This window comes from Scyliorhinus torazame, chromosome 15, assembly GCF_047496885.1.
Source record: "Scyliorhinus torazame isolate Kashiwa2021f chromosome 15, sScyTor2.1, whole genome shotgun sequence".
Lineage (NCBI taxonomy): Eukaryota > Metazoa > Chordata > Chondrichthyes > Carcharhiniformes > Scyliorhinidae > Scyliorhinus > Scyliorhinus torazame.
Window position 1 is genome coordinate 196,442,969 of NC_092721.1, and position 17,332 is coordinate 196,460,300.

At 46.5% G+C, this 17,332-nt stretch overlaps 1 protein-coding gene across 5 annotated transcripts in view; it reads right to left on the reverse strand.

Annotated features, from left to right (window-relative positions):
* Positions 1 to 419: 419 nt before the first annotated feature.
* The window catches only part of pudp (pseudouridine 5'-phosphatase), a 51,098-nt gene continuing 34,185 nt past the window's right edge, over positions 420 to 17,332 (reverse strand). For 2 of the 5 annotated variants that reach the window (XR_011935246.1, XM_072477368.1), the window contains 2 exons: positions 2,624 to 2,740; positions 420 to 1,177 (listed from right to left, as the gene is read on the reverse strand). Coding sequence is in view for 4 of the 5 variants with exons in the window: in XM_072477368.1 (XP_072333469.1) it covers positions 1,154 to 1,177; positions 2,624 to 2,740 (141 nt within the window). In the remaining variant the exon portion in view is untranslated. Of the gene's footprint in view, positions 1,178 to 2,572; positions 2,741 to 17,332 lie in introns of those variants that run through there. The other 3 variants (XM_072477365.1, XM_072477364.1, XM_072477366.1) reach the window with 3 other exon arrangements.

A 17,332-nucleotide genomic window follows, 5' to 3' on the forward strand; every position in this document is an offset into this window, starting at 1 on the left:
TGGCATGGACTAATTTCATTCCTTCTGTTCAACAATACACCAATTACAGTCTGCTGAATAAATTCACAAGGTGTTCCCACAGTGACTGCCCCATTCTTTCTGTCTTTGTTTTGTTCGCGTAAATGGTATTCCTGCTCCCCTGCCCTCAAATGAGATCTATTCCAGTGCTCCTCGAAAGCTGAACAACTGTAGCTCAGAGCTCCATTTGAAGTGGCGAACTGAAGTCTGCTACCACATGAATGTTATTCCTTTCAGGTGCAAAGCCAATAAATTGGATTCTTATCCTGTATGGAATTTGGTTATGAAGGCATTTTGTCATCATTTCTAGCGAGCAAAATCCATCAATAATTATATCTTCCCCAGGCTGCGGAATGTTATGAAGAGGGTAATCACCAAGAATTGACAGAGAATAAATAAAATAGTCATCGCAAAGAGATTTATTCCCAATAAAAGGCAAACGTGGCAAACAATAAAGTTACTGGAACGCCAAAACTGAAAACCTAGGAAACAGAAAGACACACCTCGCACATCTATTAAAAAAATGAACACGTTCATCTTAACAATATAATCCGAATTATAAATATATATATATATATATATAGGGTGGTCAATATTTAAAGGCAGATGTGCATGCAGCTTTAGTTTGCTGTTTGAATAGTTGTGCTCCACATGGTGAGGATATTTGTGCTATAATCACAAATTTCCCATTTCAAGCACCCATCATCAGGTTCAGTGTAGTTAGAGACTTGGAGAGTAAAGCTCCATTTACTCGTCTCCAACAATATGTCTGAATGACCCTAATATGATAATTACACATTTCTAAAATTAGCGAAAATATATTTTCCCACAAGAGTCGTAGTCATCTACTCAGAATATCTCGGCTGTCGGAGAATGAGTTAGCAGCACTGGGCAAAGAATTAGTTTACTGGGCCCCTATCTGTTGGGAGGCGTCCAGAGCCCTGGGTAATGTTTCAGTGTGAAAAACGCCCATTTTCATTAACAGAACCAAAATGGAGAATTCCATGTGCAGTCTATGCCCGCAGTCCATCTCACAATCACCTACACGAGCGCAGAGTGTATTTTGAGGTAATTTTCACCCCACCCTGTGTGACGCGAGTCGGCCGTGTGGGGTGGGCTGGCATCGGCATTCAAGTCAAGATGGACAGAACGGCGGGAGCTGTAAAAAATAAATAATGAAATCACAGCATTGCCCAAAACAATTATGCAAATTGCCCCAAGCTGTCAAAGTGCATCATAACACATGGCACTGAAGGAGGACTGGGGTGGGGGGGAGGGAATGGAGGGGGAAAAAAATAATTATAAAACTTTTCTCAACAGTTAAAAATGTAAAAAAAAAGGAACATGTGCAGGTCACGACTATAAAAAATATATCTGATCTTGGGATTCGGATTTCAATTCTCTCTCTTCAAACTTTGGTGCTGTAGTTTACACTGTCATTTAAAGCCTTTGATTATTAGTTTATACTCATTGCTTTCAACTGCTGAACAATTCCTTCCTATTATTTTTCAGTGGGTCCGTGCTGCATATGGTACTGTTCACTCTTTGGTCTTTTTGTTTCAGTCTTATAATAAAATACAGTATCATAAAGAATATTTTAATACTACAATCAAAAACAAAAGAACATTAGCTGACAGGTAATGACTTAGAAGGTGACTCCTTCAATCAGACTGTTTCAAAGGCATCAAGAATGGCGAGGGAGCTGTCAAAACAAATCAGACAACAAGGACAGGATTAACGCGCTCTTTTCTACTTAGGATTTGACGGAGGATGGGATAGTCAGCTTGGCGCAGCGGAAAAATGGCTAACGGTGAAAGGCATGGTAACACTGGCATGGCAATGAGATTTTCTTTTTGGGAGCAGAATGGATAAGTACCGCCACTATCAATGCATGTTACAGTGACTATCAGCTTTGTATTGGCCAACTTGAAGAAGCTGAACTCTGCACCTCTAATAACATCCAGGTCCTGAGTATCTAAGGATCCCACCAGGCTGCTAACTGTTGTGCTCTTGGCCACCCACAAGATTGAATCAGAATCGAAAAGAAAGGCAAAACCAGCAGTACTTGCACGTCATGGATTTCTAATTGAAGGCTACTCCCCGGTGACCTAGCCCTAATGATAAAAACAGCTGAATATAATCATTCTTTTAAATCGCACCAATAGCGCCAATGTTACAACAGGTTCCCCATGGAACTTGCAAGGGAAATTAGCTGCCTTTGTTTTGTTTCGACTCAATCAAAGGAACATAAATGCTGGCCAGCCTTAAAGGCCGAGATGTGAGCAGGGGTGCGAGCAGAGGTACAGGGTTCAGCTTCTGTCTTACCCTTGGCAATGCGAGTGTTGCATGAGTGCCCCCATTTGTCTTCATGCAAATTGTGAAATGGCAGGATTCAATAAGCAAGATTGGGTGTATTTGTGAGTGGGCTTCCTTCATTGCATGCTCTGAGTGGGGGCGAGGGAGAAAAAGAGAGAGAGAGCGAGAAAGAAAAAAAGAGAGAGAAAGAGACAAATCCCAATTTGCACCCAGAGATTGTCTCAGGTATCTAATCATACGCAGGCAAACCAAATAATTCGGGCTTGAAATCCTCCATTGACTTGAGTACCAAAGTGGCGGGCTTTGTCAGTTCTGGATCAAGCTGTGGATCTGGAATCTGGACGACCTGCATTCCTGCTGCCAATGCGCCCAAAACTCCATTCGGGGAATCTTCAAACACAAGGCACTGGTGGAAAGAAACAAAGTACGCCTTGAGAAAAAAGCAACAACCAATTTCTCTTGCACTCCCACACTTTCAGATTCTTCACGCTCTCATCTAGACACTAATTGCTGGATTCAGAATGCACTCTCGCTGGTAGCCCTCGAGCGTCATGACCGACAGGTCATTCTTTATATGTTAATCCGGGAAGCGAAAGTCAACAGGCTATTCAAACATGAGGAATACCACAACCGAACTCACGCAACATCGGATAGCTTTTAGAAACGGGAAACTTGACAGATTTTGCCTCTTTTCTCATTCCAAAAATGTGCAGGTTAGTGGATTGGCTGTGCTAAATTGCCGCTTAGCGTCCAAAATAAGTTGTGTAGGTTAGGTTAAGTGGTTATTGGAATAGAGCGGAGGAGTGAGCTTGGGTGGAGCGCTCTTTCAGAGTGTCGGTGCAGACTCGATGGGCCGAATGGCCTCCTTCTGCACTGTAGGGATTCTATGATTCTCTAGTTTCTAGGAACGTGGTGATGATAGTCAGCCCCAAATCACTGCCATGGCTATAATCAGCTAATTCAGCACGAAGCAAGTGGAAGATTCTGAAAGGGACAATTACTACAAAGATCCCACAAAGGCGATTTAAACCGCCTTGATTCTGTAATGCTTTTTAAAAGGTTCAGGAGAGAAATAAATATGGCATGCGGTTTACTAAAATACGACAAAATTAAAATAAAGATTTGAAGCAAAGCAGGTTCCTGTGGTACTTTTTCCAGATATTTCCAAGAATGCCAGCCACATTCTCTCCCGTCCACCTTATAAGCAAAAGATAAATTGATTTAGTGCAGTTTTGATCAATTAATTAAAAGAACACTAACAATCGCATTCTGTTTTCCATTCGATTTGCAGTCGTTTGCAATAGTCCTGTTGAAATCTTTGTCGTGAGATTTCTCTTATGACTTCTTCTTACCTTCCTGGTAACTTTGAAATATTCTGTATTCCATTCAGGCTCAACCTCGATGGGCATGCAGCTCCCCTTCGTGTTGCTGAATGCATCTCAATTATGGGTTTTACATAGGCTAATATTTTGATGGCACTAACCTCTCCGTATCAGCCTTTTATCATGCGCCGGACAGTCCGTCTCCATTAACGTCTTCAATGCTTCTAACAATACCCACGTCAAAGGAAAAGCAGCCCTTGCCAATTGGCTTTGTTGCTGAGCGTCAATCCGCTCCACAGCATTAACTCAAAGTCGCTAAAAAGCCCTCAATCTCTCCACTGAAAGCTCTAAAACCACAACTGAGATACGGTCCGACTTTTGTGGGTAAGCTTAAAAGCTACACAAAATAGCATTATCATTCCCTTTCAGAAACCCTTGGTATCCAGACATTGCATAGAAATGTACTTGACAAGCTTGCACTGAAAGGCCTAATTAACTTCAGTGATGTCACAGAGCTTGCTGTATGGGAGCGACCAATTATTACTCTAGTAATCTGCATAATGGAAGGGCTTAACTAATTCCATGAAACTAGCAGCAATTAAAACTCTTCATTACCAAAGGAGCCACTCTAATGACCCACAATCATCGCGCTTATTTGTTACAGCAAATATATGCGTCAGGCATACTCGCGATGGTTTTGCTTTTGACAACACTGAAAGACATTAGTTCCTCGTCAGCATTGAGGTGGACTGCATGACAAATTTGGTGGAAGGGATGATGGAGAGCGACAAGACCTTCCACAGAAAGACTGAAATCATCACTATTACACAAAGATCTGGAAGAGAGGAGAAATCTTTTTCAAAAGCTGCAACTAAAGTTTCAAATATTTCTCATTGTCACTGATCAGAATATGGATGAATATCTTGGCCTCAGCTTAATCGAGTTAAAATACGGGAAATAAGATCATCACTCGTATTCACCCAGGTGTCTGGCAATATGAATTTCAAAGGACATTTCCAACAAAAATTAAACTCTTTCTCCCAGTCACATCAGGCCCATTAATAATCCCATGATGAACTATCAGGAAGCTGGCTGCTCAGAATATTGATCGCGGATAGTAGAATACTGTGCAAGGGCAAACCTCACACTTGTCCTGCAAACCGGAAGGCTCTGAAAACACAATGTCAGTTTAATATAGGCGCAAATGTGCTTTGTATTGAAAGGCTGTTCAGGTTTCACTACTCGGTGAGTTTATAATGTGGGTTTTGCGACAGCTTAAAACTTCAGTGTGCCGCCTTACTCGCCAAGGAGGTCCACAGTGACAGAGATAGAGACGATACCCACAAATATAAAGGGGGCTATCGCTAGATCACATTTCACACATTAAGAGTTCTGAAGCCTCCGATTTTGTCAGCATGCAACTTTTAATAATTGTCTTTAAATTTAGAGTACCTACTTCATTTTTCCCAATTAAGGGGCAACTTTAGTGTGTCCAATCCACCTACCCTGCACATCTTTGGGTTGTGGGGGCAAAACCCACGCAAACATGGGGAGAATGTGCAAACTCCACACAGACGGTGACCCAGAGCCGGGACCGAGCTTGGGACCTCGGCATCATGAGGCAGCAGTGCTTACCAGTGCTATAGTTTAATAATCTTTATTGTCACAAGTAGGCTTACATTAACACTGCAATGAAGTTACTGTGAAAAGCCCCTAGTCGCTACACTCCGGTGCCAGTTTGGATCCACTGAGGGAGAATTCAGAATGTCCAAATTACCTAACAGCACGTCATTGGGGATTCGTGGGAGGAAACCGGAGCACCCGGAGGAAACCCACGCTGATGGAGAATGTGCAAACTCCGCACAGACAGTGACCCAAGCCGGAATCGAACCCGGGTCCCTGGCGCTGTGAAGCAACAGTGCCAACCACTGTGCTACCGCCCCTTATTTCCTGTCAGTTTCTAAGTGTCTCTCCTGCATTAATAATCTGAATCCAACGGTGGCTCAGTTGGTAGCCCTCTAACTTCTGAATTAGTGGGTTCCAGGTTCAATTCCCACTTGAGCATAAAAGCCAAGGCTGGTACTCAAGTGCAGTACCGAGGGTGTGCTTTGCTGTCTGACATGCCATCTTTCGGAAGAGACGATAAACCGAGGCTCCCACGTGCCTACTCTGGTGGATGTAAAAGACCCCATGGCACTATGTCAGAGGGTAGGAGAGTTAGAGTTATCATTGACACCCTGCTTAAAATCCTCACTGACATGAGAAAAAACAACAGATTATACGGTCATGACTACATTGTTGTCTGTGGGAGCTTGCTGTGTGCAAAACTGTCTGCCGAATTTCCTACATTACAACAGTGGTGACACTACAAAAGAAAAGTACTTAATTGGTTGTAAGTGCTTTGAGATGTGTACGGTGACTGAGAAAAAGCACTAGCTCAATGCAAGCCATTTTTTTTCAGAGCCATCACATGTTTCCCCCATTGTTTAAATCTCCCCTGGAGATTCCAGTGTACCCAATGAACATTCTGAACCATAAAGAGGACAGAATGGACACAACAAGCAGCTATTATGGAGATGCCGCATTTCTTGCATTCACTCTAAGACAGGCCATGTGGTTAGTGATGACAGGGCAGATTTATATTTTGCATTGAAGAGGGGTAGACACAGGCGAGTTTGGGAAGTGATTGCTGCATAAACTCTTTTCATCACTGGTGCTTCCTCCTCTCAAGTATTACAGTCTTCTTTTCTGCACGCATGGACTTGAGATGGTTGGTGCACTTTTGCCCCGGCCTGCTTTTTGGGTTGGGAGTCGAAAGTGTTTTTCCTGTTCTCTTTTCAAATAATTGCGCATTTGTGAAATAAGAATAGAGAATGACACAAGATCCAGTGACTCAATAATGGAGATTGGTTAATGGTGTATAGCAGGTTTGGGTAGTGGTGTATGGCAGTGGAGGAAGAGTTGGTTAGTGGTGTATGCCAGCAGGAAGGTTGGGTAGTGGTGTAAGGCAGGGGAAGGGTTGGGTAGTAGTGTATGGCAGAGAGCAGATGGTTGGGTAGTGGTGTGTAGCGGGTGTGGTGGTGGGAAAGTTTGGTAGTGGTGTAAGGCAGGGGAGAGGCGGTGGGGGAAGGGTTGGGCAGTGGTGTACGGTGGAGGGGGAAGATTTGAGCAGTGGTGTAACGCAGGGGAAGGATTGAGTGGGAGGTGGTGGGGGAAGGGTTGGGTTGAGAAAGGCTGCAGGTGTCTTTTTGTGGACTGGCATCTTCCGACCTGAAAGGCTAAATCCGTTTTATGTGGAAAATCACCATTGTACGTCTGAAAAAGAAAATCCACTCACTAATCTGCAGAGGGAAAGTTACTTTCACGAGCTGAGAGCCAAAACAAATTGCTTGTGTGCACTTAACATCTCTCTGATACAGTGGAACCTTTATTAGCCACCAGAATGGAAGACACCCAAAGCCAGGCTCTTTGGCTGATAATTAAAACCCAGCCTGTTGACTGAGTTTGATAGATTATAACTGGTCTATTTAAATCCATAATGTGCAGAGAGAATCCACGTTTGTTCATCTGAAAATACGCTCTCCGAAAGCTGCTGGCTTCCTCGCCTGAATCTCTGCCCACTGCTGCTCACCTGACCCTGAAGATAAATCCCAAAGTGGTGTCCAAATTAAATCCTACCAAGCTCTGGACATCGAGACAGCAACCACTCATTCTGCCGGATCCAGAACTCAAAGGCGGTGAAACATTCAATCAAAAATGCTCAATTACATTTTTAGCTGGTTTATCAAAGCTTAATTCAGTACATTTATACCCAGCTCACATCAGCGAGCTTTCCCTGCCATCTAGATAATTGATCCCTCTACAACAACAAGTTTATACTCAACCCGTCTGATAGTTCGGCACACTGCTCCCTCATCTTTCTGCGGCACTTGCATACGTCCCCCCAGTCCGTTCCAAACACTTTGATTTTCCTTCCTGCATTGAATGCCCACACCTAAGCTATTTCGATGACTTGAGTCTCATTGGCACGGAGGCCATGGGGTGCCGATGTGATCTGAACATCCGCCACTGGGGGAGGAGGGCATGGGTTCAAAGCTCAGCGGCTCATCTGTGGTGCCATGCAGTCAGAAATCCATTAAAGCAGAGTGGCCTGATCACTCTTGGGAGACGAATGACCAAAAATAAAATTACCATTTACGAGGATTTTTAGAATGATACTGGAAAAGCAATGGTGTCTACCCTGCTGCCAAGAAACTCTCACTAAATCTGTATGTAGGTTTCCAGCAACGCACTTAAGAGACACATGATGGGTGCTTTAGATCTGGGGCCAATGACTGCATTGAACAGTGTAGGGGGAAACTTTGCATATTCAGATTAAAATGGTATTCGTGTTTCATTGCAACCTACAGCCCTGTGTGTGGAGGCGGATGATGAGGGTATGTTTCTTAATGAATACTTTTCATCTGCCTTCACAGAAGAGGGGGAACAATGCAGACAATGTAGTTGAGGTGGAGAAGTATGAACCATTAATACCATAAGACATAGAAGCAGAATTAAGCCACTCGGCCCATCGAGTCTGCTCCGCCATTCAATCATGGCTGATATTTTTCTCATCCCCATTCTCATGTCTTCTCGCCAAGACCCCTGCTCCCCTTATTAATCAAGAACCTATCTATCTCTGTCTTAAATACACTCAGTGATTTGGCCTCCACAGCCTTCTGCGGCAAAGAGTACCACAGATTCACCACCCTCTGGCTAAAGAAATTCCTCCTCATCTCAGTTCTAAAGGATCGTCGCTTCAGTCTGAGGGAATTTCGGAAGGTCCCCTGCTTTTTGTGCGATATATTACTTTGGACGTAAATATAGGGAGAAAGACCAAGGCTGCACACGACACAGAAATTGGCTGCTAGGTTGATATAAGGGAGGATTAATATATACTGCAGGAAGATGTCAGTGTGAGAGAAGGGCGGTGTGAAGGATTTGAATATTTCCAGGGAAAAGAACAAACGAGCAAATGTAACGGAGGAAGTTAGCAAATGTAAGTGAGGAAAGAGTCTAAGAAAATAACGTGAAGCACTAAGACCCTATTTCCATTTATATGAATTAAAACAGTCATTTTTGACAACTAAATTAATGCACTTTTTGGTCAGAAGGTAGCTATCTTATGAGAGTGCGTAGATATATTCTATAGCTATATTTAGTTTTAAGTAAGATTGCTGGCAATGCACCTGTTACCTTCTGAATTATAATTATTAGACATCACGCAAGTTGCAAAAAGATAATAATTTTATGAATTATTTAAATTCCTGTTGCACTTTCTAATTTCAATCTAGATAAATGCTGCACCTTGCTTCTATCTGGTAATGTTAAGAACATCCTGAGCCACCAAAGTGCAAATAGTAACTGGCTAAAACAAATTGTTCCACTTTCAAGTGAATGAAAAGTAATTGAAATAACAAAATGGCTTGTAAAAATCAAGTGTTTAATGAGAACAGGCTACGGGAAAATGAAATGAAATGAAAATTGCTTATTGTCACAAGTAGGCTTCAAATGAAGTTACTGTGAAAAGCCCCTAGTCGCCACATTCCGGCGCCTGTTCGGGGAGGCTGGTACGGGAATTGAACTGTGCTGCTGGCCTGCCTTGGTCTGCTTTCTAAGCCAGCGATTTAGCCCTGTGCCAACGTCATTCCCAGATGGAAAGAGGCAGAATACCAGGGGACGAAAGCTTTGTGCAGTAATGGGAACGCGGCATTTGAAACACAGGGGTGGAATTCTCCCCCCCACGCCGGGTGGGAGAATCGCCGGGGCGCTGCCCAAGGCGTGCGGCGATTCTCTGGCCCGGATGGGCCGAGTGGCCGACCCAACACGACAGGTTCCCGCCGGCGTCGTCCACACCTGGTCCCTGCTGGCAGGGTACGCTAGGGGGGGCTGACTGTGGGGGGGGGGGGGGGGTTCCTGCACCGGGGCCTGGCCCGCGATCAGTGCCCACCGATCGGCGGGCCGGCCTCTCTAAAGGACCTCCTTTCCTCCGCCGTCCCGCAAGACCCATCTGCCATCTTCTTGCGGGACAGCCTCGGGGAAGAGGGCAACCATGCATGCGCGGGTGGTGTCATTTACGCGACGCCGGCCGCGTCATTTACATGGCGGCGTTTCTTACGCGGCGCCAAGGCCCAGCGCGCGTAAAATAGGCGACGCCGCTCCTAGCCCCCCGGGAGCGGGAAAATAAGGGCCTGGGAGCAGGATCCGACGCCGGAGTGAAACACTCCAGTTTTCACTCCGGCGTCGGCACTTAAGGGGCGAAATTCTCCTACCCGCCCCGCCACATTTCTGCCCCGACCGGCCGGCGGGAGTCTCCGTAACACCGGCCGGTCAATGGGGTTTCCCATTGTGGGGCAGCCCCACGCCGTCGGGAAACCCCTGGGCGCCGGCAAAACGGAGACTCCCGCCGGCGGAGAATGACGCCCCAGACTCCCGTTGGGAGAATCCCGACCAGGGTTGCTGATTTACCATAGATTAAAATGTGAACCGCCAGAGTTGGTGTAGGTGGACGCCATTTTGAAATGTGCCGGTAATTCAAATTAAGTCAAACAACTTTCAATGAATTAATTAATTCTGCAAGCATACCTTTAACCATCCTCAAAGCATTCTAAAAATCGACAAATTATTTGTTTTGAATGCTGAAACAATGAGTTCATCAAATACATTCTAATTCGCTTTGGCTGTCGTATCATCATAAGGATCCAACTCTCAATCAGATTTGGCACTTTCTGTTTCAGAATCATCCCTCCACAACAAATTCTCTTCCTCTTCAATCACTGCATTGGATATTGCGCGTTTCCGTAACCATCCACCTGTTCCATTTGTTGTGAACAAGATCCTTGAAGGTTCATTGATGCACACATCTAAAAAACCATGGACATTAACACCCTGGTGTACATGCAATTTGGGCGTTATTGCTTTGCAGGTGCCTCATCATCTTTTTGGTTACATGGGATCTGAACAGGTCACACACTAATCTAGATTAATCTTTCTGTACGCTGCTGGGATATCTACTCCACACATTACCGATCGACAGTCTCACTCCATCCTCATTCATCCAACCGTTGCCATGGAAGTGCACAAATACTCCTGCGTGGATCTTGATGTTTGGGGTGATCTCACATTTGAAAATGACCATGGCCATTAATTTAGTTCTGTCGGCCAGTATCACCATGAATCCTGTCTTCTCATGTCCTGGAGTTTTCACTAGAACCATTTTCAAACCTTTCCACTCCACAGTTCAATTGCTGGGCATCTCGAAATGCATGGGCATTTCATCCATGCTATTGATGAGATAGATTAGGTACCCGTGAGGTGACAGTGACTGCCCTTAACATCAAGGCAGCATTTGACCAAAAGTAGCATCGAGGAGCCCAGGCAAAACTGAAGTCAATGGGAATCAGGGGGAAAACTCTCCACTGGCTAAGTTATACCTGGCACAAAGGAAGATGTTTGTGTTTATCATAGATTATCATAGAATTTACAGTGCAGAAGGAGGCCATTCGGCCCATCGAGTCTGCACTGGCTCTTGGAAAGAGCACCCTACCCAAGGTCAACACCTCCACCCTATCCCCATAACCCAGTAACCCCAACCAACACTAAGGGCAATGTTGGACACTAAGGGCAATTTATCATGGCCAATCCACCTAACCTGCACATCTTTGGACTGTGGGAGGAAACCGGAGCACCCGGAGGAAACCCACGCACACACGGGGAGGATGTGCAGACTCCGCACAGACAGTGACCCAAGCCGGAATCGAACCTGGGACCCTGGAGCTGTGAAGCAATTGTGCTATTCACAATGCTACCGTGCTGCCCAAAGGAGGGTCAAAGCCATTATTTAGTCCGTTGTTTTTATTCGCTCATGGGACTTGTGGCCCATCCCTGAGGGCACTTGAGAGTCAACCACATTGCCGTGGGTCTGAAGTCATATGTAGGCCAGACCGGGTAAGGACGGCAGATTTCCTTCCCTAAAGGGACATTAGTGAACCTGCTGGGTTTTTATGACAATCGATTTCATGGACAACGTTAGACTTTTAATTCCAGATTTCAAATTTCAAATTTCACCATCTGCTGTTGCGGGATTCAAAACCAGGTTCCCAGAGCATGACTCTGGGTCTCTGGAGTACTAGCCTAGCGACATTACCACTACGCCACTGCCTCTCCTGGAGGTCAATCATCTCAGCGCCAGGTGTAAAAGTCCTTCCTGTACTTCCTTTGTGCCCATTTATTTTGTTTTATTATCTTTAGTTTGTGGACCCATAAATGGGATTTGCCTTTAAGGAGAAGACTCGGGCTGAAGCAACCTGCTTGTCAGGACATTGTGTTCCCTAATTTTATGGCCAGACTCTTTGGAGCTGAGTGAATCTTATGAACCAGTTTTGGAAGAAGTTGGTTTGATTGGCTAACTAGCAAGCTAGTGGGTTGGTGAGAAACAGTGTTCTACCTGACAACTGTTTCTGTGGGATGCTTTCTGAGAGAACTGGGCAGGAGTGATTAGACCTTGGAAGAAGGAGGAACAGTCTCTCACTCGCTCTCTTGCTTGCTGAAGTGACCGAACTGCTTTAATGTTCTAAAATCAGTTGAGTGCCTGGCACATCTTTGCTGTGAACCTGAAATGATCCTGAATCTACAGAAAAAGTAGACAACCTTGCCAGCGAAAACCATTTCAAGCCCAGAAGGAAGAAGTACCAAAATGAAAACCGTAACTTCAGAAAGACATTAAGTGTAAGCCATCCTTTATTTTCTTAATATTTTCTTTACCTTTCAACCACCAAGACCAAGGTGTTGTGACACAGGACAACACTGCAGGAGTTCTTCAGGAAAATGTCCTATGCCCAACCATCTTCAGCTGCTTCATCAATTACCTTTGCTTCATAAAAACGTCAGGAGTGACGATGTTTAACACCACTCCTACTCCTCAGATGCTGAAGCATCCATGTCTATGTGTAACAAGCCATGGACAATATTCAGGCTTGGGCTGATAGGTGGCAAGTCACATTTGCACCACATAACTGCTAGGCAATGAGCAGCTGCAACAAGATTACGAGGAGAGGTTGAGTAGATTGGGACTGTACTTGTTGGAATTTAGAAGGATGCAGGGGGGAGGGGATCTTATAGAAACATATAAAATTATGTAGGGAATAGATAGGATAGATGCAGGCAGGTTGTTTCCACTGGCGGGTGAAAGCAGAACTAGGGGGCATAGCCTCAAAATAAGGGTAAGTAGATTTAGGACTGAGTTTAGGATGAACTTCTTCATCCAAAGGGTTGTGAATCTATGGAATTCCTTGCCCAGTGAAGCAGCTGAGGCTCCTTCATTAAATGTTTTTAAGATAAAAATAAATAGTTTTTTGAAGAATAAAGGATTATGGTGTTTGGGCAGGAAAATGGAGCTGAGTCCACAAAGGATCAACCATGATCTCATTGAATGGCGGAGCAGGCTCGAAGGGTCAGATGGCCTACTCCTGCTCCTGGTTCTTATGTTCTTATAAGAGAGAATTTAACTATCCTTCTTTGATGTCCAATGGCATTACCATCACTAAATTCCAGACTATCAACATTCCTGGGGGACCATTGATCAGAAACTGAACTGGACCAGCCATATAAATACTGTGGCTACAGGCAGGTCAGAGACTGGGAATTCTACAGCGAGTAACTCACCTCCTGACTCCCCAAAGCCTGTCTGGGATCTACAAGACACATGTATAGGTTTAGAGTTGTTTTTTGTCCTTGCAGGCTTGATGAGCCGAAAGGCTTCTTCTGTACTGCATGATTCTATGGTAAGTCAGGAGTGTGATGGAATGCTCTCCACTTGCCTGGATGAGTGCAGTTCCAACAACACTCAAGCTGCACACCATTCAGGGAAAAGTAGCCGGCACCCCATCCACCACTTTTTCAACATTCACTCCTTCCACCACCGACGGCCAATAGGAGCAGTGTGTACAAGATGCACTGCAGGAACTCACAGCAGCTTCAACGGCGCCTTCCAATCCCGCAACCTTCACAACCCAGAAGGACAAGGGCAGCAGGTGCACTAGAACACCATGGGCTGCGTGTTCCCCTCCAAGTCACACACCATCCTGGCCTGGGTCTATATCGCCATTCCTTCACTGTCGTTGGGTCAAAACAGGGCCTGAAATGCTGCCTCACCTCTAACAGAGTCGCCGTACTCTTGACGTGTTGGATTCTCCTTTAGCTTCAACAGATGAGTGCTCAACAAAAAAAGACCACTTTAGAGCCTCGGCTGATCTCATCTCATGTATGACATTAGGCTCAGTCTCAATTTGCACGTCTAGCTTCAAAAACTGAATATGAAGTCTGTGTTGGAGGGATGGATAGAGTCAATAGTTTTGCACCACGCTCGCTTGTATTGAAGTTCTCCTTTGTTCTCCTCAAATGTTGAAATCGCTGTATGACAGTGACTTCTCCATTTGGGTCTGTCCCAACCCAAGAAAGGTTGTTTCTTGCCATCCAGCTTGCAGGCACAGGGGCTGGATTTTAGATAGTCTTTGTATCCAAATTTGGGATGTCTTGTGGAGCAGGTTGCATGCTCGGCTGCCTTCGGTTTGCGGGAATACTTCATGTGAAACACATGACTGACCCAGCAAAGCTCTACTCTGTTCAGCATGCTTTCAATGTGAAATATTTGGCAATTTATAAGAACCTCAGTGTTGGGTTTTGTCCTGCCATCTGATGTTGCACATGGATGTCAGGCAGCGAAGTCATTGCTTGACAAAAAAGGTCCGTGTTTGACAGGCTTTGGAAAGACATTGTCTCGGAACAAAGATCAAAGTCTACTAGGCAGGTTCTTGCATATCTTGACTATAGTTTAACACTGCTTTTGAATGAGAATAAGTAGGTCAGATAACGTAAACAAAATACTGCTTAATATTTTTGACTCGGCCTTATTATGAGAAGTTGTTCTCCTGAAGGACAACAAAATGCGTCCTCGAGAATTGTTTTTAAACCAAGGGCAAAACATTCGCATTTCCATTTGCATTTGTTCTCAAGGTTTATCTCTTCAAAGTTGTTGATTTCACATTATAAACGCAATGGTTTTTAAGTGTATAACTCAGAGTGCTGTGGAATGGCTATGCAGCCAGACCACTCCCCTCTCCACAAATATTTGTGCAAATAAATTTCCTTAAATCGAACCTTGAAGAATTTGTCTTTATTATAATTTCCACGACAATAACTGAGAAGTATACGGCAAATAGAGCTGGAGCTGATACACTGCCTTCCAGCTTGCCCGAAGAGGCGCCTGAATGTGGCGACTAGGGGCTTTTCACAGTACTTCATACATGTGACAACAGAGGGCAGCACGGTGGCTCAGTGGTTAGCACTGCTGTCTCACGGCGCCGAGGTCCCAGGTTCGATCCCGGCCCCGGGTCACTGTCCGTGAGGAGTTTGCACATTCTCCCCATGTCTGCGTGGGTTTGGCCCCCACAACCCAAAGATGTGCAGGGTAGGTGGATTGGCCACGCTAAATTGCCCCTTAATTGGAAAAAATTAATTGGGTACTCTAAATTTATTTTAAAAAAATACTTGTGACAATAAAAGGTTATTATTATTATTATTATTACTTATTATTGCTTGGTGCCATTGGTGACAGGAAAGCCATCCAATGATGTACCACTTTGTATCATACTGGTCATCATTCCATCGTTAAATAAATAAAAAACCTTTTATTGTCACAAGTAGGCTTACATTAACTCTGCAATGAAGTTACTGTGAAAAGCCCCTAGTCGCCACATTCCGGCGCCTGTTCGGGTACAGAGAGGGAGAATTCAGAATTCTCAGCTGGTACGGGAATTGAACCTCGCTGCTGGCCTTGTTCTGCATCACAAACCAGCTGCCTAGCCCACTGAGCTAAACCAGCCCTATAAGCAATTAACATTGATCATCTTTTCTGGGCAGCCATACCCGTATAGAACCTTCTGCAGGGCTTCCTGGTTTACTGTTTCAAACACTTTGGTCAGGTCAATGAATACCACTTGGAGGCACTTATTCTATTTGTGTGTTATTTCGTGAGATATATGCACTGCAAACATCAAGGCCGGAATTCTCCGAAATACCATCCAAGTGTTGACGCCGGGGTGAAAACCGGCGCGAGCGACGCCGGCGTCAACGGATCTCCAGGCCCAGGCATTCACCCCTTTCTAGGGGGCTAGGACGGCGCCGGAGTGCTGACTGCTGCTCCAGCATCTAAAGCCGGCGCACCACGGCCATCTCTGCGCCGGCCCGCGGGCAACATGGCGGAGCCCTACAGGGGCCCAGCGCGGAGGAACATAGGCCTCCCCGGAATGAGTCCGCTCACCGATTGGTTGCCCCCGATCGCCACCGTGGAGGCCCCCCCCCCAGAGTCGGCTACCCCCCCCCCCACCATGACAGCCCCCGCAGCCAGATCGCAGAGGCCCCGCCGGGTAGGTACCCATGCCGGCGGGACTCGGATGAACTCCGTGGGCACTCGGCCCGTCGAGCATGGAGAATCGTGGAGGGGTGCCTCTTTCAACGGCACCCCACTGGCGCCGCCACGATTGGTGCCAATTCTCCGGTCGGCGGAGAATCGGCAGCCCGGCGTCGGAGCGGCGTGGCAGATTCGCGCGTCCCCCCTGCCGATTCTCCGACCTGGCGCGGGATAGGAGAATCCCAGCCCATGTCTACCGATACCATACAGAATCCTCACTGTGATTCTAGGTACACAGAGTCAATGAAGTTGATTGACGAGCTGATTAAGAATAACCCTTGCAAGAGTTTTTCCTGCTGTTGAAAGTCTCAGAACCCATACCAATAGATTCAAAAAACAGCTTCTTCCCCACTGTTATCAGACTCCTGACTGGCCCTCCTATGAACTGAACAGATCTTTTTTTACTGTTGTAGCACTATGATTGATATGCTTCACCCGATATCAGTGTCTATGTATTTACATTGTGTATTTATCGTATTTCCTGGCCCGTATTCTCCCCCCCCCCTCCCCCCTCCCCCCCCCCCCCCCACGCCGGGTGGGAGAATCGCCGGGGCACCGCGCGAGTTGCGCCACGCCGCCCCAACACCCGCACGCGATTCTCCCACCCCCCCAAAACCAGCGGCGCGAGAATCGCGCCGGGCCGCTCGGAGAAACGCCGCAAACAGCGAGCGGCGATTCACCGGCCCGGATGGGCCGAGCGGCCGGCGGAAAAAATGACAGTTCCGCCAGCGCCGTTCACCCCTGGTCGCTGCCGGCGGGAACTCTGTGGGAACGCTGGGGGGGGGGCAGCATGTGGGGGGGGGGAGGGGGGCTCCTTCATGGAGGAGGGGGGCCTCCGATGGGGTCTGGCCTGCGATCGGTCGGTGGGCTCCCCCCCCCCCCCTACTTCCTTGTACGACCGGCCCCCTGAACACCGATCCCATGTTGGGTCGGGGCCAGCACGCGTAAGAAGTTTGCCGCGCATGCGCAGGATTGAGCTTCCCCAACTGCGCATGCGCGGGTTGGCGCGGCGCCCATTTGGCGTCACATAAGGAGGCTGGAGCGGCGTGAACCACTCCAGCACCGTGCTGGCCCCCACGTCGTGCCCGGGCCCTGTTCGCGCCGTCGTGAAACGCGACGGCGTTCACCACGGCACGAACACTTGGCCTCAATATCGGAGAATCTCGCC